This window comes from Crotalus tigris, unplaced genomic scaffold (assembly GCF_016545835.1).
Source record: "Crotalus tigris isolate CLP2741 ecotype Arizona unplaced genomic scaffold, ASM1654583v1 scf7180000018697.696732, whole genome shotgun sequence".
NCBI lineage: Eukaryota > Metazoa > Chordata > Lepidosauria > Squamata > Viperidae > Crotalus > Crotalus tigris.
The window spans coordinates 601251-618908 of record NW_024097153.1 but is presented as its reverse complement, the minus strand read 5'-3'; the positions used below and the strand labels follow the sequence as shown (position 1 = coordinate 618908).

At 38.0% G+C, this 17658-nt stretch overlaps 1 protein-coding gene across 3 annotated transcripts in view; it reads left to right on the top strand.

The window, feature by feature from the left end:
• The window catches only part of EXOC3 (exocyst complex component 3), a 138321-nt gene that overhangs the window by 65679 nt on the left and 54984 nt on the right, over window positions 1–17658 (top strand). For all 3 annotated transcript variants that reach the window (XM_039355610.1, XM_039355611.1, XM_039355609.1), the window contains 2 exons: window positions 9087–9306; window positions 9489–10170. In XM_039355610.1, the coding sequence (XP_039211544.1) occupies window positions 9087–9306; window positions 9489–10170 (902 nt within the window). The remainder of the gene's footprint in view (window positions 1–9086; window positions 9307–9488; window positions 10171–17658) is intronic.

Below are 17658 nucleotides of genomic sequence, written 5' to 3'. Positions count from 1 at the left end.
CACCATTGTTGCTACTTTGTCATGCCGCTGCTTGTAGTCAGTCTGTGCAATCTTCTTGCAACAGCTTACCAGGTGGTCCACTGTTTCTTCAGCTTCTTTGCATAGGCGGCACTTACTGTCTGTTGCTGTCTTCTCAATTTTGACTTTATATGCATTTGTCCTTAAGGCTTGGTCTTGTGCAACCAGAATTAGTCCCTCGGTCTCTTTCTTCAATTTTCCTGCTCTTAGCCATTGCCAGGTCTTGTTATTATCTGCTTTCCCAGCTATTTTTTTAATGTATTGGCCATGTAGTGCTTTGTCTTCCCATGCCTCTATTCTGTTCTTCATTTGGTCTTTCTTGTAGGCCAGTTTGGTCTCTCCAGTAGTCAGTAAGCCTTCCTGATATACTAATTTCAGTGCATCTTCATCATTGTTCTTCAGATATTCTTCCAAAGCCATTTTTTCTTCTTCAACCATCTGATGTACTTGTAGCATTCCACGCCCACCTATTTGCCTTGGTAGATAAAGTCTGTCAATGTCACTGCGTGGATAAAGGGCATGATTCATTGTCATTATTTTTCTGGTCTTCCTATCCATTGCTTTTAGTTCTGCTTGAGTCCAGTCCACTATTCCAGCTGTGTACCTAATGACTGGGAATTGCCCAGGTGTTGATTGCCTTTATGGTATTTCCTCCATTGAGTTTGGACTTTAAGATCTTCTTCACTCTCTTGATGTATTCACCTCTAATCTTTTTCTTGACTTCAGTGTGCTTGATGTTGTCAGCTTGAAGGATACCCAAGTATTTGTAGTATCTTCCTCATCCAGACTCTTAATGTTATTTTCGTGGGGCATCTTGATTCCTTCAGTTTTCACTATTTTTCCTTGTTTGATAGCAAGTGTGGCACATTTGTCCAAGCCAAACTCCATTACAATATATATATATATAATATATATATATATATATATATATGTATGTATGTATGTATGGATGTATGTATGTATGTAGTATGTAATGTATATATGTATATATATAATATATATATATATAGATATATATATATATATATATATATTATATATATGTATATATGTATATATGTATATATATGTATATATATACGGACAGTGTTGAGCAGCGATTCTATTTCAGATGATGTTTTTCCATACAGCTTCAGATCATCCATATAAAGGAGGTGGGATAGTCTGGCAGATGTTTTTGATGTTTGATAGCCATGTCCTGAGTTATTCAGTATTGTTGACAGAGGAAACAGTGCAATAACAAATAGTAATGGTGATAATGAATCTCCTTGAAATATTCCTCTCTTGATATTAACCTCTCCCAGCTCTCACCATTGATCTGCAACTGTGTCTTCCATTGTGCCATCGATCTTTGCACAAATTTTCTGATGTTTCTACTGACTCCTGTTATTTCTAGGCACTTGATTATCCAGTCATGTGGCAGAGAGTCAAATGCCTTTTTGTAGCCAATCCATGCCACATTCAGGTTGGTCTTCCTTTTCTTGCAGTTTTCCAAGATCATTTTGTCTATTAGGAGTTGATCTTTTGTTCCTCTGCTATTGGGGTGGTTTCCTTTCTGCTCAGGTGGAAAGAGATTGTTTTCAACTAGATGCTGTTGTACTGCATCAGCTACCACACCAGTTAGTAATTTGAAAGTTGTTGGTAAGCAGGTAATTGGCCTGTAGTTACCTGGTGTTGCCCCTTTTGCTGGATTTTTCATTATTAGGTAGGTTTTCCCAGTTGTTAGCCACTTTTCAATTTCTCCTCCTTGTAGTATATTGTTGAACTGCTTGGCAATGAGTGGGTGTATAACAGTTAGATGTTTCAACCAAAACCCATGCAGTTCATCTTCACCTGGTGCTGACCAATTTTTGATTTTCTTTGCTCTTTTTTCTACCATTTTTGTTGTTATTACTAGTTCTTTCATTTCAACTTCTGTTTTATTTGCATCCACCTCTTTTAACCAAGCCGCATCCTTGTTGTATTTCTTTGGGTTATCCCATATCTGCTTCCAGAACTGCACTGTTTCTTCCTTGTCAGGTACTGACTGATTCCTTGCAGTTTCTCCATTGATGGATTGGTAGAAACGTTTCTGATTGGATTGAAATTGGAGGTTCTGCCTATAGTTTGCAATTCGAGCTTCATATCTACTGATTTTCCTGGCTATAGCTGTTATTTGTTGCTTTATTATTTCCAGTGCTTCCTTGATCTTCCTTGTTTCTAAGTGGTATTTCTTGATTAGGTATTCTTTGGTCTTCTTGTTCTTCAGCTTCTTTTCTTTCATCTGTTCTAGCTTGCTTGCATGTGATCTTAACTTGCTGATCTTATTTTCTAGTCTAACCTTCCATTTTTCTGGTGCACTGTTTGTTTGTTTTTCTTCTTTGTTGATTTTGCATCCCAGGTATTCAGTTATAACTGCAGCTGTTCTGTACATTAGTTGGTTTGTTTCTTGCAGTGAATTGGTGCTTATACTTGCTATTGCAGTATTTGCATCTTTTAATGTTTGTGCTAGCTGTTTCTTTGAAACAAGCTTCAATGCAGGTAGCCTTATTCTGTTGTTTTTGTGCTGTTCTAGATGCTCAGTTATTCTTTGTTTCAATTCTTTTATTTCTTTAGTTAGAGGGTTTTGTTCTTCCTGAGGAAGAGGTGCCTGGTTTCCAAATGAGAACAGTTGTATATCTCTGCTGGATTCCTTCACTGCCAACTCCCCCTGGTTTGCCTCTACATTCTGAATTACTTCTGGTAAGGCTTTGATTTCTTTGCCCTGGGTAAACCTTTGCAGTTCGTCCAATTCTGTTTCTGTGAATACTTTATTTCGTGTTATAAATCGGCGTTGATCTGCTAGTCTCTGTTCTGTTATTTCTGATTCTGGATGTTGTTCTTTCCAGAACTGGTGCATTCATTTTAGATATCCTCTTCTTGTTGGACTTGATCTGTAGTAACAGATCATTATTTCTTTGTTTTCCATCACTGTGTATCTGCAACAGGTAAACACCTTTTCTTCCAGTAGTTCTGCAGTTGTTGGCCCTGGTTGCTCAGCCAACAGTCCTGAGTCCTGTAACCCATTTTTCACCAGATATCCAGGAACTCCAATATCTAGTGCAGACCTTGTTAACCCGGGCGACATCCGAGCCGGTACGGCATTCTGAAATTTATGTCTCACCATATTTTTTATGAGAGAGACACTCTTTGTCTGACTCCTCTGATGAGACCTGTCCAGTATGGTTGAACCTCTGGTATAGCTCTCATGTTCCTCAGAGTACACAAGCCCCACAACCACGTCAAGGTAGTGCCTCACTGGGGGATGATGATGATGATGATGATGATTATGATGATTATGATTGTAAAAGATAAGATTTTAAACTTCTCTGTTAACAAACTGTTATTGTAATCCACTCATAGAAAGTTTGCCATGGCATCTTATCGTCCTAAAAGTTAAAAGTAATTCATCCTGAATCAAATGTCCACGTTTGTTTCTTAATCCAATCTTTTATCAGTTGTTGTCTAATTAAATATAATAGACTTAGTCTCCACATAGGTTTATCTTCCCAAAAAAATCCTAATAGAAGTGGTTTCTGATTAGATATAATAAATCCATTCTCCCTCAATTTTTGTAGGAAAAAATAATTTATCTCTTCCCTATTCAGTCAGACTCCTAGTATCGTAAGGATATGCATGTTTGAATTTGAAAGAGACACATGGGATCAATTCAGTTAGCTCTCCAGCTATGGGGATATCTCTTTGGTCTGCAACTTTCTTTTATGAATTTTTATCCAAAACCACATGCCTCTGCATATTTTCTATAGCCATTATCATCTCATCAAACTTTTTTTAAAAAACTTTCAGCTAAAAGCTGCATACTGCCCAACCATAGATTTCAGCCACCATTGCTTGCCTATAATCTGATACATTATTACTCTGTGAAACTGGGAACAAAGAACACTAAAGCAGAAGGAAACATGAAAGATATTTTCTGTATATTTCAACCTAAAAAAAATTCAAAAGAGATAAACTCCAAATATTTTGCAAATTCAAAAAATACAAAAGTCCCATGGTGAGAATCCAATATTAATGTAAATCAAATGGAAGCACTTCACCATCCTGAAGGGCACTGTGTTTCCTTACAGAGAGAACAAAGGTTATTCAGAATAACATATATCAAAGGAAAAGAAAAAAACAGTTGGAATCCAGCAAGGGATTGAAATAAATCAACATTCAACAGCTGGCTAATTTTTAAGAGCAAAGAACAAAAACAATAAATTCAAAAAGTGAAAGTTACAAACCCAAAAATACTTAAGGAAAATAATCTGCTAACAGAAAGATGTATTCGCCTAGTGACTTTTCAACTGCTTCCAGAGGGAACTGGAATCTTCAAGACTCCCCTTCCCAAATGGATCCACGGCTGTCCAGAAATCATCTTGGTCATCTCTGAGTGCCCCCATTCAAATTAAGATAGCAGCATTCCCAGGGAATCAGCTTTGGCAGCAAAAACAGCTCATCAGCGTGCCACCACAGTAACCAAGGTATTTATAGAAAAGTTCTTTGTATACTATGGGCTACTTCAGCACATACGTTCAGATCAAGGCAGAGATTTAGAAAGCAAGTTTGTTAAACAACATACTAAGCATTTGGAAGTCACGCACCGCTCTCTATTACCCACAGCCTTAGAGGTTCAATCGTACTCTTTTTGACATGTTAGGGACACTGACTGCACAGAAAAAGCAATATTGGACACAACACGTTTCTACCGTTGTGCACGCATATACTAGAATGAAAAATGATACTACGGGGTATTCTCCATATTGACTGATGTTTGGCAGGGAGGCTTGATTGCTGGTAGTTATAGCATTTGGCATCTCAATGGACAAAACCTTATTCAATTCACATCACAATTATGTAGACAGGTTGAAGAGGAATCTAAAGATGGCATATGAGAAAGCTTAACCACTTCAGAGTTTCAAGAACAGAGAAATAGGAGGAATTATAACCTGAAGGTTAGAGTTCAAGATTTGCAACCTGGCAATCGGGTATTATTGAGAAATCTGGGCATTCCTGGGAAGCATAAACTGGCAGACCAATGGAGTTCTCAGCCATACATTGTCAGTGAGAAGCTACATGGATTGCCAGTGTACCTGATTCGAACGGAAGGAAGTTCAGGGCCTTTGAAAGCATGGCACTGAAATCATCTATTGCCTCTAAATGAGGCAATACAGGCCTCTCAGCCATCTACTCCAAAAGCAACTGAATCCTACCTAACAAGGAGATCAGTGACTCAAGCACAACCTGCTCCAGCCACAGAAGGAAAAGAGAGGCCAGCGAAGAGGAAGAGGGCTGTATGAATTGATTGTGGTCATTGGAAAACTTTGCAACAACTCCCCCCACATCATGCACCGAGATGGGGCCTGAGGAGCTCTGAGTTTGTACCTAAAGCTTGGGAATGGGAAGAAGTTCTTAGAGAACCCGAGTGGAAGGCTGACAAGCAGTCTGAGCAGCTGCCAGAACTGAAGAGAGTACCACCAGCTCCAGAGACTCCTGGGCTGGAGGAGCCTGTGGAGAAAGTCTCAATCCTTCCACATGCCTCACCACAGCTAGAACCAGAGAATGGGCCTCCAGCCTCAGAGACTTTTGGGTGCAAGAAGTCTCAGGAGCATGACTCATTCATTACAACCAAACCCAAGGTACAAAGACCAACCATACACCCCATAGGAGATGACATATGATACTCTGGGCCACAGCACAGAAGAGGCAGTACTCACTGCTAGACAAAATTTTGACCCATCCCCTGACACCCCAGATTCTTGGTGAGCACTTCCCACTCTTTGGGGGACCAAAGAATTTTGGGTGGGGTGTGTGTGTAACAGGGGTGAGGTGAGCTGAAGAAGCAGTGCTGGGAGATGCCTGGGAGAGGAGTCAGCAAGAGGACAGAGAGGCTCTGCTGAGGCCCAGGTTGGGGGGGATAAGCCTGAGAGAGGAGACAATAGGAATGGGAGAGCCTTTTATGAGGTAACCCTGAGGGAGAGAAGGGGATAGGATATGAGAGGCTTCTGTGGGGCAAGCCTGAGGGAGAAAAGGAGATAGAAGAGGAACAGCAGCAACAACAACAGAACAGCCGTCTGAATATTTTCCCTGCAAATGACCTACCTGCTAAGAGAGATTGATCAACACCTTATCCCATGACCTGCCTGCTGGAAGAGACTGACTACCACCCTATCACATGACCTGTCTGCCGAGAGAGAGTGACCACTATCTCATCAAGTGTTCCAGCCAAGCAGAGGTGCCTAAGTGAGGAACCACTGTGGACCGGCAGCGATACCAACATGGCCAGGAGAATCTGGACTCCAACGGCTCTTTCGGTGGTAGCACTACACATATAAATAAGAATAAAAATCGTCTCATAAGAGACAACCAAAAAGCCAAAAAAGGAAGCAAAAAGACCAAAAGACCTCTTCACCAACAATCAACACTCAGATAAGAAGAGGCTAACAGCAACATTGTTATTGTTAATAATCACCAACTGTGATTATTGTTAGAACAATAATCAAGAAGTAAACAATTCCTGAATCAAGGAGCCATCAAAAGCATTCTCATCAACACTGACAGAGCAAGCTACTATTAAATAAACATAAGAGCAAACCCTTACTTCTAGCACTGATGTTACCTAGTTTGGTAATGAAACATCTGCAAGAAAATCACAAAACGTGGACACCACCATGTCACGATGCCACAGTTTAACCCTGAGCTATAAACATTCTAGTCTATCAGTAATATAAGTGATATTTTATTTTATGAATGAATGAATAAACATTTATATGGCTAGCAACTCACTCAGTGACTCTGGGTGGCTGTCAGAATCCAATTATATTTCATCTTTAATCATCAAATATAGAAAACCCCAATTCTGCCTTCTCTGGATTCTGCCATAAGAGGGAGAGAAGGGGGAGAACAAAGGGGCTTTATGGCCCTCACTTCCTTCAGTATACTTCTAAGGATTTGAGTGTGTTTATTGCAACTTCAAAGGATGTAGTTAGCACCAAAGAACCTTACCATAACAAAGGGGCTATTTACCTTTCATGGAGTTTATCTGAAGTCTCCATCCAGACGGAAGAAAGGAGCAGAGGGGTGAAATTGTGATACCTGAAACTATCACTGGAAGGGGGGTTGATTGGGTGGGACTACTGGGGAACCCCTTGAATGGGAGGGCTTGGACCCCAAGTCCTGTCTAGCACGCCTGCAACCACTTCTTCTTAATAAAGGATTCCTGTTGGAAGAATTATTCCAAGAGTTCTGTCTTCTTAAGATGCAAAGTGGGGTGGGTCCTTACAGTGGCTTACAAAGACAAAAACCTAATATAAAAAGTAATAAAAGGTGGCCCTGGCAATAACAATAAGTGAATCAAATAAGATACTTGATGGGCTCCATTCCACTCTGGGTTTCCAAGACCCATTTGCAAAACCAGGTTTTTGGGGCTTTGTGAAAGAGGCCTGGTGGTCAAAGTGATAACAAATCTCATCTCTGTAGGGATGATGTTCTATAGGGAGGGAGTCACCATGTGAAAGGTCGTTCTTCTTAGTCTCTCTAGAAGTACCTCCTTAGGAGAGGGGACCTGTAAAATTCCCTGCCTCCCTGCTCTGTTGGGTCAGATAGATGTGACGAGGAAAAGATGGTCCTTCAAATAACCTAGTTTCAAGCCATGTAGGACTTTAAAGGTGACAACCAGCATGTTGAATTGGACCTGGAAACAAATTGGTAGCCAATGTAGCTCCTGCAGGAAAGATAGTACATATGCACATCTAAGTCTGCACAAAACCATGAAGACCACTGTATTTTGAACCAATTGAAACTTATAGCTACTTTTCAAGGGCAATCTCATGAAGAGTGCATTGGATTAGTTAAGAGAGGAAGTAACTAGACATGAATGACAGTGAACAGGGATTGTTGATCAAGAAAGGGCATAACTGATGCACAACCTGCTCTTATGCAAAGACTTTGAGCTGGAGTCTTGAATCCAGGAGAACTCCCAGATTACACACTGGGTCTGTCTGGGACAGTGCCACCCCATTCAGTTCCAGAGATGCCAATTCTCCCATCGACCAAAGAACCCAAACTTAGAGCCATTCGTCTTGCCAGGATTCCATTTCAGCCTGTTGCTCCCCATCCAGCCCTTAACAGCCTCCAAGCACTGCAAGAGGGAGGTCACAATGTCATATAACTCCCATGGGTCAAGACATATAGCTGGGTGTCATCAGTATATTGAATATCTCAGCCCATGGTGGCAGATGATTTCACCCAGCAGCTTCATGTACCTGTTAAACAGAAGTGGAAAAAGTACTGAGCAATGCAGGATACCACAAAGCGGGATGAAAGCCAGACCTCTCACTTCCTATCAACACCAACTGCAAGTGACCATAGAGGAAGGAAGTGACTCAGGACAACCGAGAGGCCCCATTCCCAACCTCCAAAGTGGCTCCAGAAGGATACCATGATCAATGCTATTGAAGGCTGCTGAGAGGTCCAGTAGAGTGAGGATGGATGCATTAACCCACTCCTGCCAGAGATCATCAAAAAATACCGCTAATGCTGTTTCTGATCCATAACCAGGCCTGAACTCCACCTGGAAAGATAATCTATTTCATCTATGAACTTCTGGAGCTGCTTTTCAACCATCTTCTCAACAACCTTCCCCAGAAAGGAAAATTCAAATGAATTGTTCACCTTTAATAATATTCCATTAAAAAGGTAAAGCTATTTGTGTTGTACATTGAGACATTTTATATTTCAGTGGGAAAAAATATACATAGCTCTGATTGAACTGTGGAATCCATGGTGCTCTTTGGGCTTGGTTGTTTTCTTGCAGACATTTTGTTACCCAACTTCAACTGCAAGCAAAAAATCTGCAAGCAAAAAATCAAGCTCATAGAGTACCAAGGACCCCATGTTTCTACATTTAAATATAGAACCTGCCTCAATTTTATTAAGTGTTGAGTGTTATATTAATAAGATTGTCTTTTATGTAAGAATAAATATTTTGAGCATGTTAGGTATTTATTGCTATTATGAAGTAAATTAACTATCAAGTTTGGTTTTTTTAGGCTGCAATTCAGTCACAACTTGATGGAGTTCGAACTGGTTTAAGCCAACTGCACACTGCATTGCATGATGTCAAAGACATACAGCAATCTTTAGTTGATGTCAATAAAGACTGGCGGCAGAGTATCAACACCATAGAAAATCTCAAAGATGTTAAAGATGCTGTAGTTCAACATAGTCAATTGGCAGCTGCTGTAGAAAACCTCAAAAATATATTCTCAGGTATGACTTCTAAAATATCTCATATACTGACAGTACAAAGAGTCGTGTAGTATTAGTATGAATTTATATGTTAATATTTAATGTATAGTAATAATGCAGCTGTGTCATGCAGCTACAATTCCAAAACTAAGTTTGTGGGATATAATATGACTTAAATCTATGGTTTCTCTTTTTCTTCTCAGTCCCAGAAATAGTCCAGGAGACTCAAGACTTAATTGAGCAAGGACAATTATTGCAAGCCCATCGAAAGTTGATGGATTTGGAGTGCTCCCGAGATGATCTTATGTATGAACAATATCGCATGGATAGCAAGAATACCCATGATATGAACCTAATTGATAGCTATTTTGGAGATATGCAGAAACTTTCCGAAGAACTGGCCAAGCAACTCTGGATGGTCATTCAAAGGTCTCTAGTCACTGTCCGTAGAGATCCAACCTTGCTTGTTTCAGTTGTGAGAATAATTGAGAGAGAAGAAAAGATAGATCGGCGTATGTTAGATCGGAAAAAGCAAACTGGATTCATCCCCCCTGGGAGACCTAAGAAGTGGAAAGAAAAAATGTTTAATGTCCTGGATCGAACTGTTATTACCAGGATTGAAGGCACTCAAGCTGATACTCGAGAGTCTGACAAAATGTGGCTTGTTCGCCATCTGGAAATAATTCGAAAATATGTTCTTGATGATCTTTTGGTGGCTAAAAATCTTATGGATCAGTGTTTTCCCCTGCATTATGAAATTTTCAAGAGATTGCTGTGTATGTATCACCGGGCATTGTCTTTACGTATGCAGGACCTGGCTTCAGAAGATTTAGAGGCAAATGAAATTGTTAGCCTTTTGACCTGGGTTTTAAATACTTATAAAAGGTAAGGATATTATTATTTAGGGCTAGTACTAGTAGGAATTATGTGATTTTAATAAATTTTGTTAAGCCCCATATAACCAGCAAGGTCAAAGATAGCAAGAATGACAAGTCTTTCAAAAAACTGTCTTTAATGATAGGTTGAAGTCAATACAGAATCTTCTAAAAATAAGAAAGTTCTTTCTTTGGTTATATTGATTTTACTAAAAGAGAATTTACGAGGGCAATTCTCTATTATCAATGATAGACACTTGCAGATACAGAACTTGTATTATACGCATTAGAAAACTACAATATTACATTACTTTTTGACATAATCGCCATTCAATCTGAGGCACTGTCATAATATCTTACAAGGTTTGAAATTCCTTAGTAGTAATTGCTTAGCACCAAATCTGGGCGTGATCAAAAACATCCCAACAGAACTACTTGGGTGCGTCTAATGCAGGGCTTTTCAACCGGTGGTATGCGTACCACCTGTGGTACATTAATGAGTGGCAGGTGGTACGCAGCCCTGCCTAGCCAAGTGTAGTGGGGGAGGGAAAGAGCCAGCGCAGGCAAGGACTTACTGTGAGAGAGTCCTTTGGATCTGCAGAGTGGCTGAGAAAGGAGGAGGAGGGGGCCAGAGACAGGAGAGGCTATAAAAGGAGGCAGTTTGGGCAGGAGAGGGAGAGAGAGAGAAAAAGTAGCAGCCTTGGGAGGAAGGGGAGTCAGCTCTAGCTGCACAAAAGGGAAAGAAGGAGGAGGAGGAGGAGGGTGGGGGGAGAGGAGAGAAGATCAAGATGGCCGGCATGAGCCGATCTACAACTGCTGTGGCAGCCACCTGTGCTGGCAGCAGCAAACAGACAAGAAATGCAGCGGGGGAGGAGTTGACCTCTATGAGGAATGAAAAAAGGCAGCAATGGCTGGAGGTGAGGCACAGGGGAGATGGAGAGTGGAAGGATTCTTATGTGCTTTTGTTACTTTGAAGTTCTGGGATGAAGGCTTTGTGTTCTTAAGGAGTGTTTGGCAATTTCTATTTGGCTGATGTCTCGTGTTAGCTTCTATTGCTCTGCTATTGTTAGCTGTAAGTTTTGCTGCAAGGGATTTTGAAGTATTTTTCTCCTGAATGGATTTTGCCTGTAGCATTCCTTTACTTATGAATGGAGCCATTTGGGGAGGCTGCCTTAACCAGCAGCCAATACTTACTACATTTTTTTCTTTTTTTTTATTAAAAGTTTTACAAATTTAATACAATATAACCCAAACCCCTCCCACCCCCTCCCCCATTTCCCAGAGCTGATTACAGGGTAACAAGTAAACATTACCCGCCTGTACTATCAATCAAACCATAACATACTTTAACTCTTTTTCAAAACAAATATTAACAAATTAAAAACAAAATAATAATATAATTAAACCATAACACTAAAAATAATATAAATTCAATCATATTGAACTATTAATAATAATTTAAAATCTACTCATAAGCAAGATAATACTTTTCAGTCTCATATTTCTTTTGAATATAATCAATCCATCTTCTCCAATCCGAAATGTATTTTTCTTGTGAATGGTCCTTCAAATAAGCGGAACTTTTCTCCATTTCTGCTAAGTTAGACACCTTAAGTATCCATTCTTCCATAGTAGGCGAAGAGTTTTTCTTCCAATATTGCCCCACCAATAATCTTGCAGCTGTTATAAGATTCAGCATCAAATTAATTTCTTTGACATCAAAATCAACCATAATACCCAACAAAAATAATTGCAGAGTAAACTTTATCTTTCTCTTAAAAATCTTTTGAATATTCCACCAAATCTTAATCCAAAAAGCTTTTATATCTCTACAAGTCCACCAAATATGAAAATAGGTTCATCTAAGCTTCCACATCTCCAACATTTGGGCTGTAAATTAGGATACATGCGGGACAACTTTGGGGGATCTGAATGCCATCTATAAAACATTTTATAAAAAATTTCTCTTAAATTTTGCGCTTGGGTAAATTTTACATTTCTAACCCAAACTGTCTCCCATGTATCCAATAAAATCGGTTCTTGAATATTTTGAGCCCATTTAACCATACAATCTTTAACTAACTCCATTTCAGAATCTAATTCTATTAAAACATTATAAATTCTCTTTATTTGGTCTCGAGTTTGATCTTTAATCTGTTTTACCAAATTCACATCCTCTAAGATAATACCAACCTTTTGATCTAGACTCCACCTCACTAACAATTGATTGTACTGAAACCAAGAGTATACAATATTTTCTTGCTTCAGCTCAGTTGTAGACTTTAGTTGCCAATCCTTCCCTACCAAACTAAGTAATTCCTTATAAGAAATCCTATCCAAATTCACACCCCTAGATATTCTCTCTATCGCATGTCCAGGAATTCCCCAAATTGGAATTTTATAATTTAACCTATAATAATATTTCTTCCAGACAGGCAACAGAGCACTTCTCCAGATATGGGATTTAAAAACCTGATCCACTTTTTATCATAAATTAAATAAGCATACCATCCATATACTAAATCCCATCTCTCAAGAGAAAGGATATTTTTATTTGTTAAATTGAGCCAATCACTAATTAGCGTTAAAGCCACTGCGTCATAGTACAATTTTAAATTAGGCACCTTAAGTCCTCCTCTTTCCCGTACATCTTGTATAATCTTAAACTTAACTCTTGGTTTTTTCCCTGCCCAAATAAACTTATTAATCCCCTTCTGCCATTCCTCCAAGTTGGCATCTTTTTTCAAAATAAGTATCATTTGAAACAAAAAAAGAATCTTTGGAAGAATATTCATTTTAACTGCTGAGATTCTTCCCAACAAAAATAACTGTAATTTTTTCCAATCATTTAAATCCTTTTGCCCATAGTGTCTCATAATTATTTTTATACAATTTAACATTAGAAGCTGTAATATATACTCCTAAATATTTAACCTTTCTCACTATTTCAAAACCTGTTAATTTAGCCAAAATATCCTTTTCCTTCACAGACATATTTTTCTATAATATTTTAGTCTTACTATTATTTACCTTAAAGCCAGAAACCTTCCCATACTGAATTAAAATTTCAACCAGATCCCTAACCGAATCTGTCGGTTGAGATAATGTCACAACCAAATCATCAGCAAAAGCTCTCAACTTATAATCATTCTTATTTATTTTTATTCCCTCAATTATAGATGATTCTCAAATTTTAATAAGTAAAATCCCCATTGTTACATTTTTTTTCTTAAGTGCCGGCTGCGCTCTTTAATTTTGCTTTCTAGCCAGTAGCTAATTCTTAAAGGGGAATGTGCCTTTTTAAGCTAGTTCACTCAGCAGTTTGTCTTTTCTGTCTCTGGAGGCTTTTCCTTGTTTGATGAATATATGGAAGAGAGAAAATATGGGGGGGGGGTTTCAAATTCTTCCTTCAGAAGGAGGTGGGCATGAGAAAGAGGGAGGCAGGGAAGGAGGGAGGGAGGGAAGTAAGTCCTGCCTTAGCACTTGGCTACCAGCAGCCCTGCCATTGATTTTGCTTGTCAAAAGGTTGCAAAAAAGGATCACATGAGCCTGGGACACTGTGACCATCATAAATATGAATCAGTTGCCAAGCATTCAAATATAAATCACATGACCCTGGGCATGCTGCAATAGTCATAAGTGTGAAAAATGGTCATAAGTAATTTCATTGCAATTGCAACTTTGAACAGGTTTGATGGAGTTTTTTTTTGGTCATCAAGTTTTTGACACCTTGTTGGTACTCGAATATTGCCATATTCTAAAAGTGGTACAATCAGTGAAAAGGTTGAAAAGCCCTGGTCTAGTGGTGTGCGGGTAAGCTTTATTGTGAACCAATACCACACCAGAAGTCAGCATGCCCCAATGCTTATTATGGATGGCTCGTCTGAGTTTTCATAACGTTTCACAGTAGACTTCTGAATTGATGGTCACACCACACTCCATGAACTTCACTAGCAATACTCCTTTGGCATTTTCACATTTGGCGGGATTTTCTATGGCACTACTTCAGGTGGAGCACTAATTTTGGCTGATGGGGTCCAGGAGAAGAATTTTCTCTGCCATGACTCCTGCCCTTTGGAACATCTTATCTCCTCAGGTTAGTTCCTACTCTTATGGCTTTCCGTAAGAGTCTGAAAACGTGTCAGAAGTAAGTCTTCATCCTGGTTCATCCAAGCCGGGGATAAATAAGCAACATGGCGACTGCTTTGGGAAGAAGGTTACAGTTTATTAAAGAAGCAGAAAGATGGTCCTTGCAAGAAGGAGCAGAGGAGAGGAAAGAGGAGTTGAGCACAAGGGCATTAGGTTTTTATACCCCCTCTAGCCTTGTTTGGAATAGTTTCCTGTTCCTGTGGCATGAACCTTGAGGCTATTTCTGAGTGTTTTTCTAGGCCTTGATATCTGTGGTTTAATCCTATTATCATATCCTGCTTCCCAGGTGATGAGGCTAATGACTCCTAGAGTTTGGGTGGGGCATGCAGATTTTCTGTTTGTCTTCTTGATTGCTCTGGCTTCAACTTTCTGATGGTTTTACATCTGCATTTGTATGGGGCTAGCTCTTGCTTGGGGCAGAGAGATAGATTTGGGGCCAGGTTTGGTTTTAAAAAAATCCTTTTGAGGAAAAATGTATTTTTTTGCCCTTTTAATATTTCCTTCTCTGGGCTAACTTCCCTCACATGGTTCTGCCAGATGGTTTGGGGGCTTCGATGGGGGAGTATCATACTGGAGGTAATTGAGGAATTTAAAAAAATCCTACCTCCCCCCCCCCTTGCATCCTGATCAATCTCTCCCCATCTTTAACTTCATTTGGATTGTAATTTTATTTTTATTTTTAGACATATTTCTCTTTTATAATTTTATGGCTTTTAATGTTGTGAGCTGCCCAGAGTTACTTTAAAGCTAGATGGGTAGAAAACAAATTTAATAAATAAGTAAATAAATCTTCTTTAGCTAAGGATTTTAAGAACTGAATTAGTGAACTTTGGCATGTAAAGCAATCATTATACCATAGAAAGTTATTCTTTGTAAAGTACAAATCTTCTTGCTTATCTTAGATGAGTATGAAATGAAAACAATTTTAGGGTCAGGATTGGGGTTGGGACAGGATTGGGAACAACATTGGGGTTGCTCCCCAATAACATTTTCAAGCTTTAGCAAACAGACTGTTGTCCGGGTACATATGTTCAGTTAATACTAATTAATATAATAGTAAATAGCTGTGCTGAATATGATAAACAATAATCATAAATAATATCAGTTCGTCAATACATATCATTCTTCTTACTAATATATATTCAAAGTAACATATCACATTCATTTCTCACTAATTTGTTTTCCTAACCAATGATAAAATTTATCCCATGTTTTAAACTGAATCTTCTTTCTCTTTAATCTCTAAGGTTATCTATCCATTTCTGCACATTCTAAAATTTTCTTAATTAAGATCTCTTCAGTTGGTAAGTTTTCATTTTTCCAGTATTGGGCAAATACTATTCTCACTCCTGTCAATACATGCAATATTAAATACTCATTCTCCTTCTCATACTTAGCTCCTAATATTCCTAACAAAAAACAGTTCTGGTTTAAATTCTATCTGTATTTTAGTCATCTTTTCCAGCCATCTATGTATCTTAAGCCAGAACTTTTTTGCTTTAGGACATGCCCACCAGATATGGTAATAAGTATCTGGCCTTTGTTTACATTCCCAGCAATTGTTCGAAGTATTTTTAAACATTTTAGCTAATCTTAACTGGTGTCATATAGCATTTATAAAACATTTTATACAAATTTTCATTATATGAAGCTGCTTTAGTCAATTTGATGTTTCTTTCCCATAATTTTTGCCAATCTTCCAAATATATAGAATATCCAAAGTTTTTTGCCCGTGTTATCATTGTTTCTTTTACTTGTTCTTCTTCCATCTTCAAGTTTAATAGAAATCTGTAAAGTTTCTTGATCAGATTTTCATCTGTTTTTAATAATATTTGATCAAATTCTGTTCTTTATAAAATCCCATTCTCTTTGCATCTTTTTCATACCTTGTTTGAATTTGCAAATATGGCCACTATGCTATGTCAATACTTTGTCATTGTAAATCTTGTCTGTCTTTCAATTTTCCTTCCTTATCCGGGGTATCTTTATAGGTGACGACTTTGTTATAGTTAATTAAATTTGGGTAGGCAAAAGCTTCCATTGTTGAAAGCCATTCAGGTAGCTTAATATCAATTTTCTCTTTTATTCTTTCCCATTCCTTATGAAATGGTTTTGGAAATATCTGTGTGTTTTATTGTTCCCGTACATAGGAAAGCATGCCAACCAATTTGTAGGTCATGCCCCTCTAGGTACAATAGACTTTTGTTTCTCAGCATTATCCATTCTTTAAGCCGTGGTAAGATGACTGCTTGATAATATAGTCTCCAGCCTGGGAGTCCAAATCCTCCACTATTTTTAGCTTCTTGTAACATTTTCACTTTAATTCGTGCTTTCTTCCCTTGCCAAATAAATCTTAATATTGTTGCATTTAGATCATCAAAAAAGACTTTTCCCAAGTTTACAAGGATCGTTTGAAATAAGAAGAGTATTTTCAGTAAAATATCCATTTTCACTGTGGCTATTCTTCCTAGCAGTGACAGTTGAAGATTTTTTCACTTTTCCCAGTCCAATTTTATTTGTTTCAACAATCTTTCATAGTTATCTTCTTTTAATGTTATACATCTTGCTGTTAAGTAGATTCCTAGATACTTAACTTTTTTAACTATTTGTAAATTTGTCTTTTTTATAAGTTGAATTTTCTGTTTATCTGTTAAGTTTTTTGTTAATGCTTTAGTCTTTTCTCTATTTATTTCAAACCTTTTCTCTGTTTATTTCAAACCTTCTCCAAACTTTTCTATTTTCTCCAACAGTTTAGTAGCTGTTTCAAGTGACTCCTCCAAGATAAAAACCAAATCATCCGCAAAGGCTTGTAATTTATATTTTTGTTCTTTTATCTCCAGGCCTTTAATTTCTATGTTTTGTCTAATATTTCTGGTCAATACTTCCAATGTTAATATAAATAACAGTGGGGATAATGGACATCCCTGTCTTGTACCTTTTTTGTTATCAAAGTTTTCTGTATAATCTCCATTTAGAATTATTCTAGCCGTTTATTTATGGTAAATTGCTTGAATTGCATTTATAAAGTTTTTCCTGAAGTCCATTTCCATCAACTGCTGGAACATAAATTGCCAATTTAAGTTGTCAAAAGCTTTTTGCGCATCAAGATATATTAATGCCATCTGTTTCCCTGGATTATTTTCATAGTACTTTAAAACATCCAAAATCATTCTTAAGTTATTTTTTATCTGTCTTTTAGGTAAAAAGCCATTTTGATCTATATGTATAAATTCAGTCAAGAATTTCTTAATTCTTTCTGCCATTATCGAAGTAAAAATTTTATAGTCCACATTTAATAGCAATATTGGTGTGTAGTTTTTTTATGTGTGTAAGGTCGGTATCTTCTCTG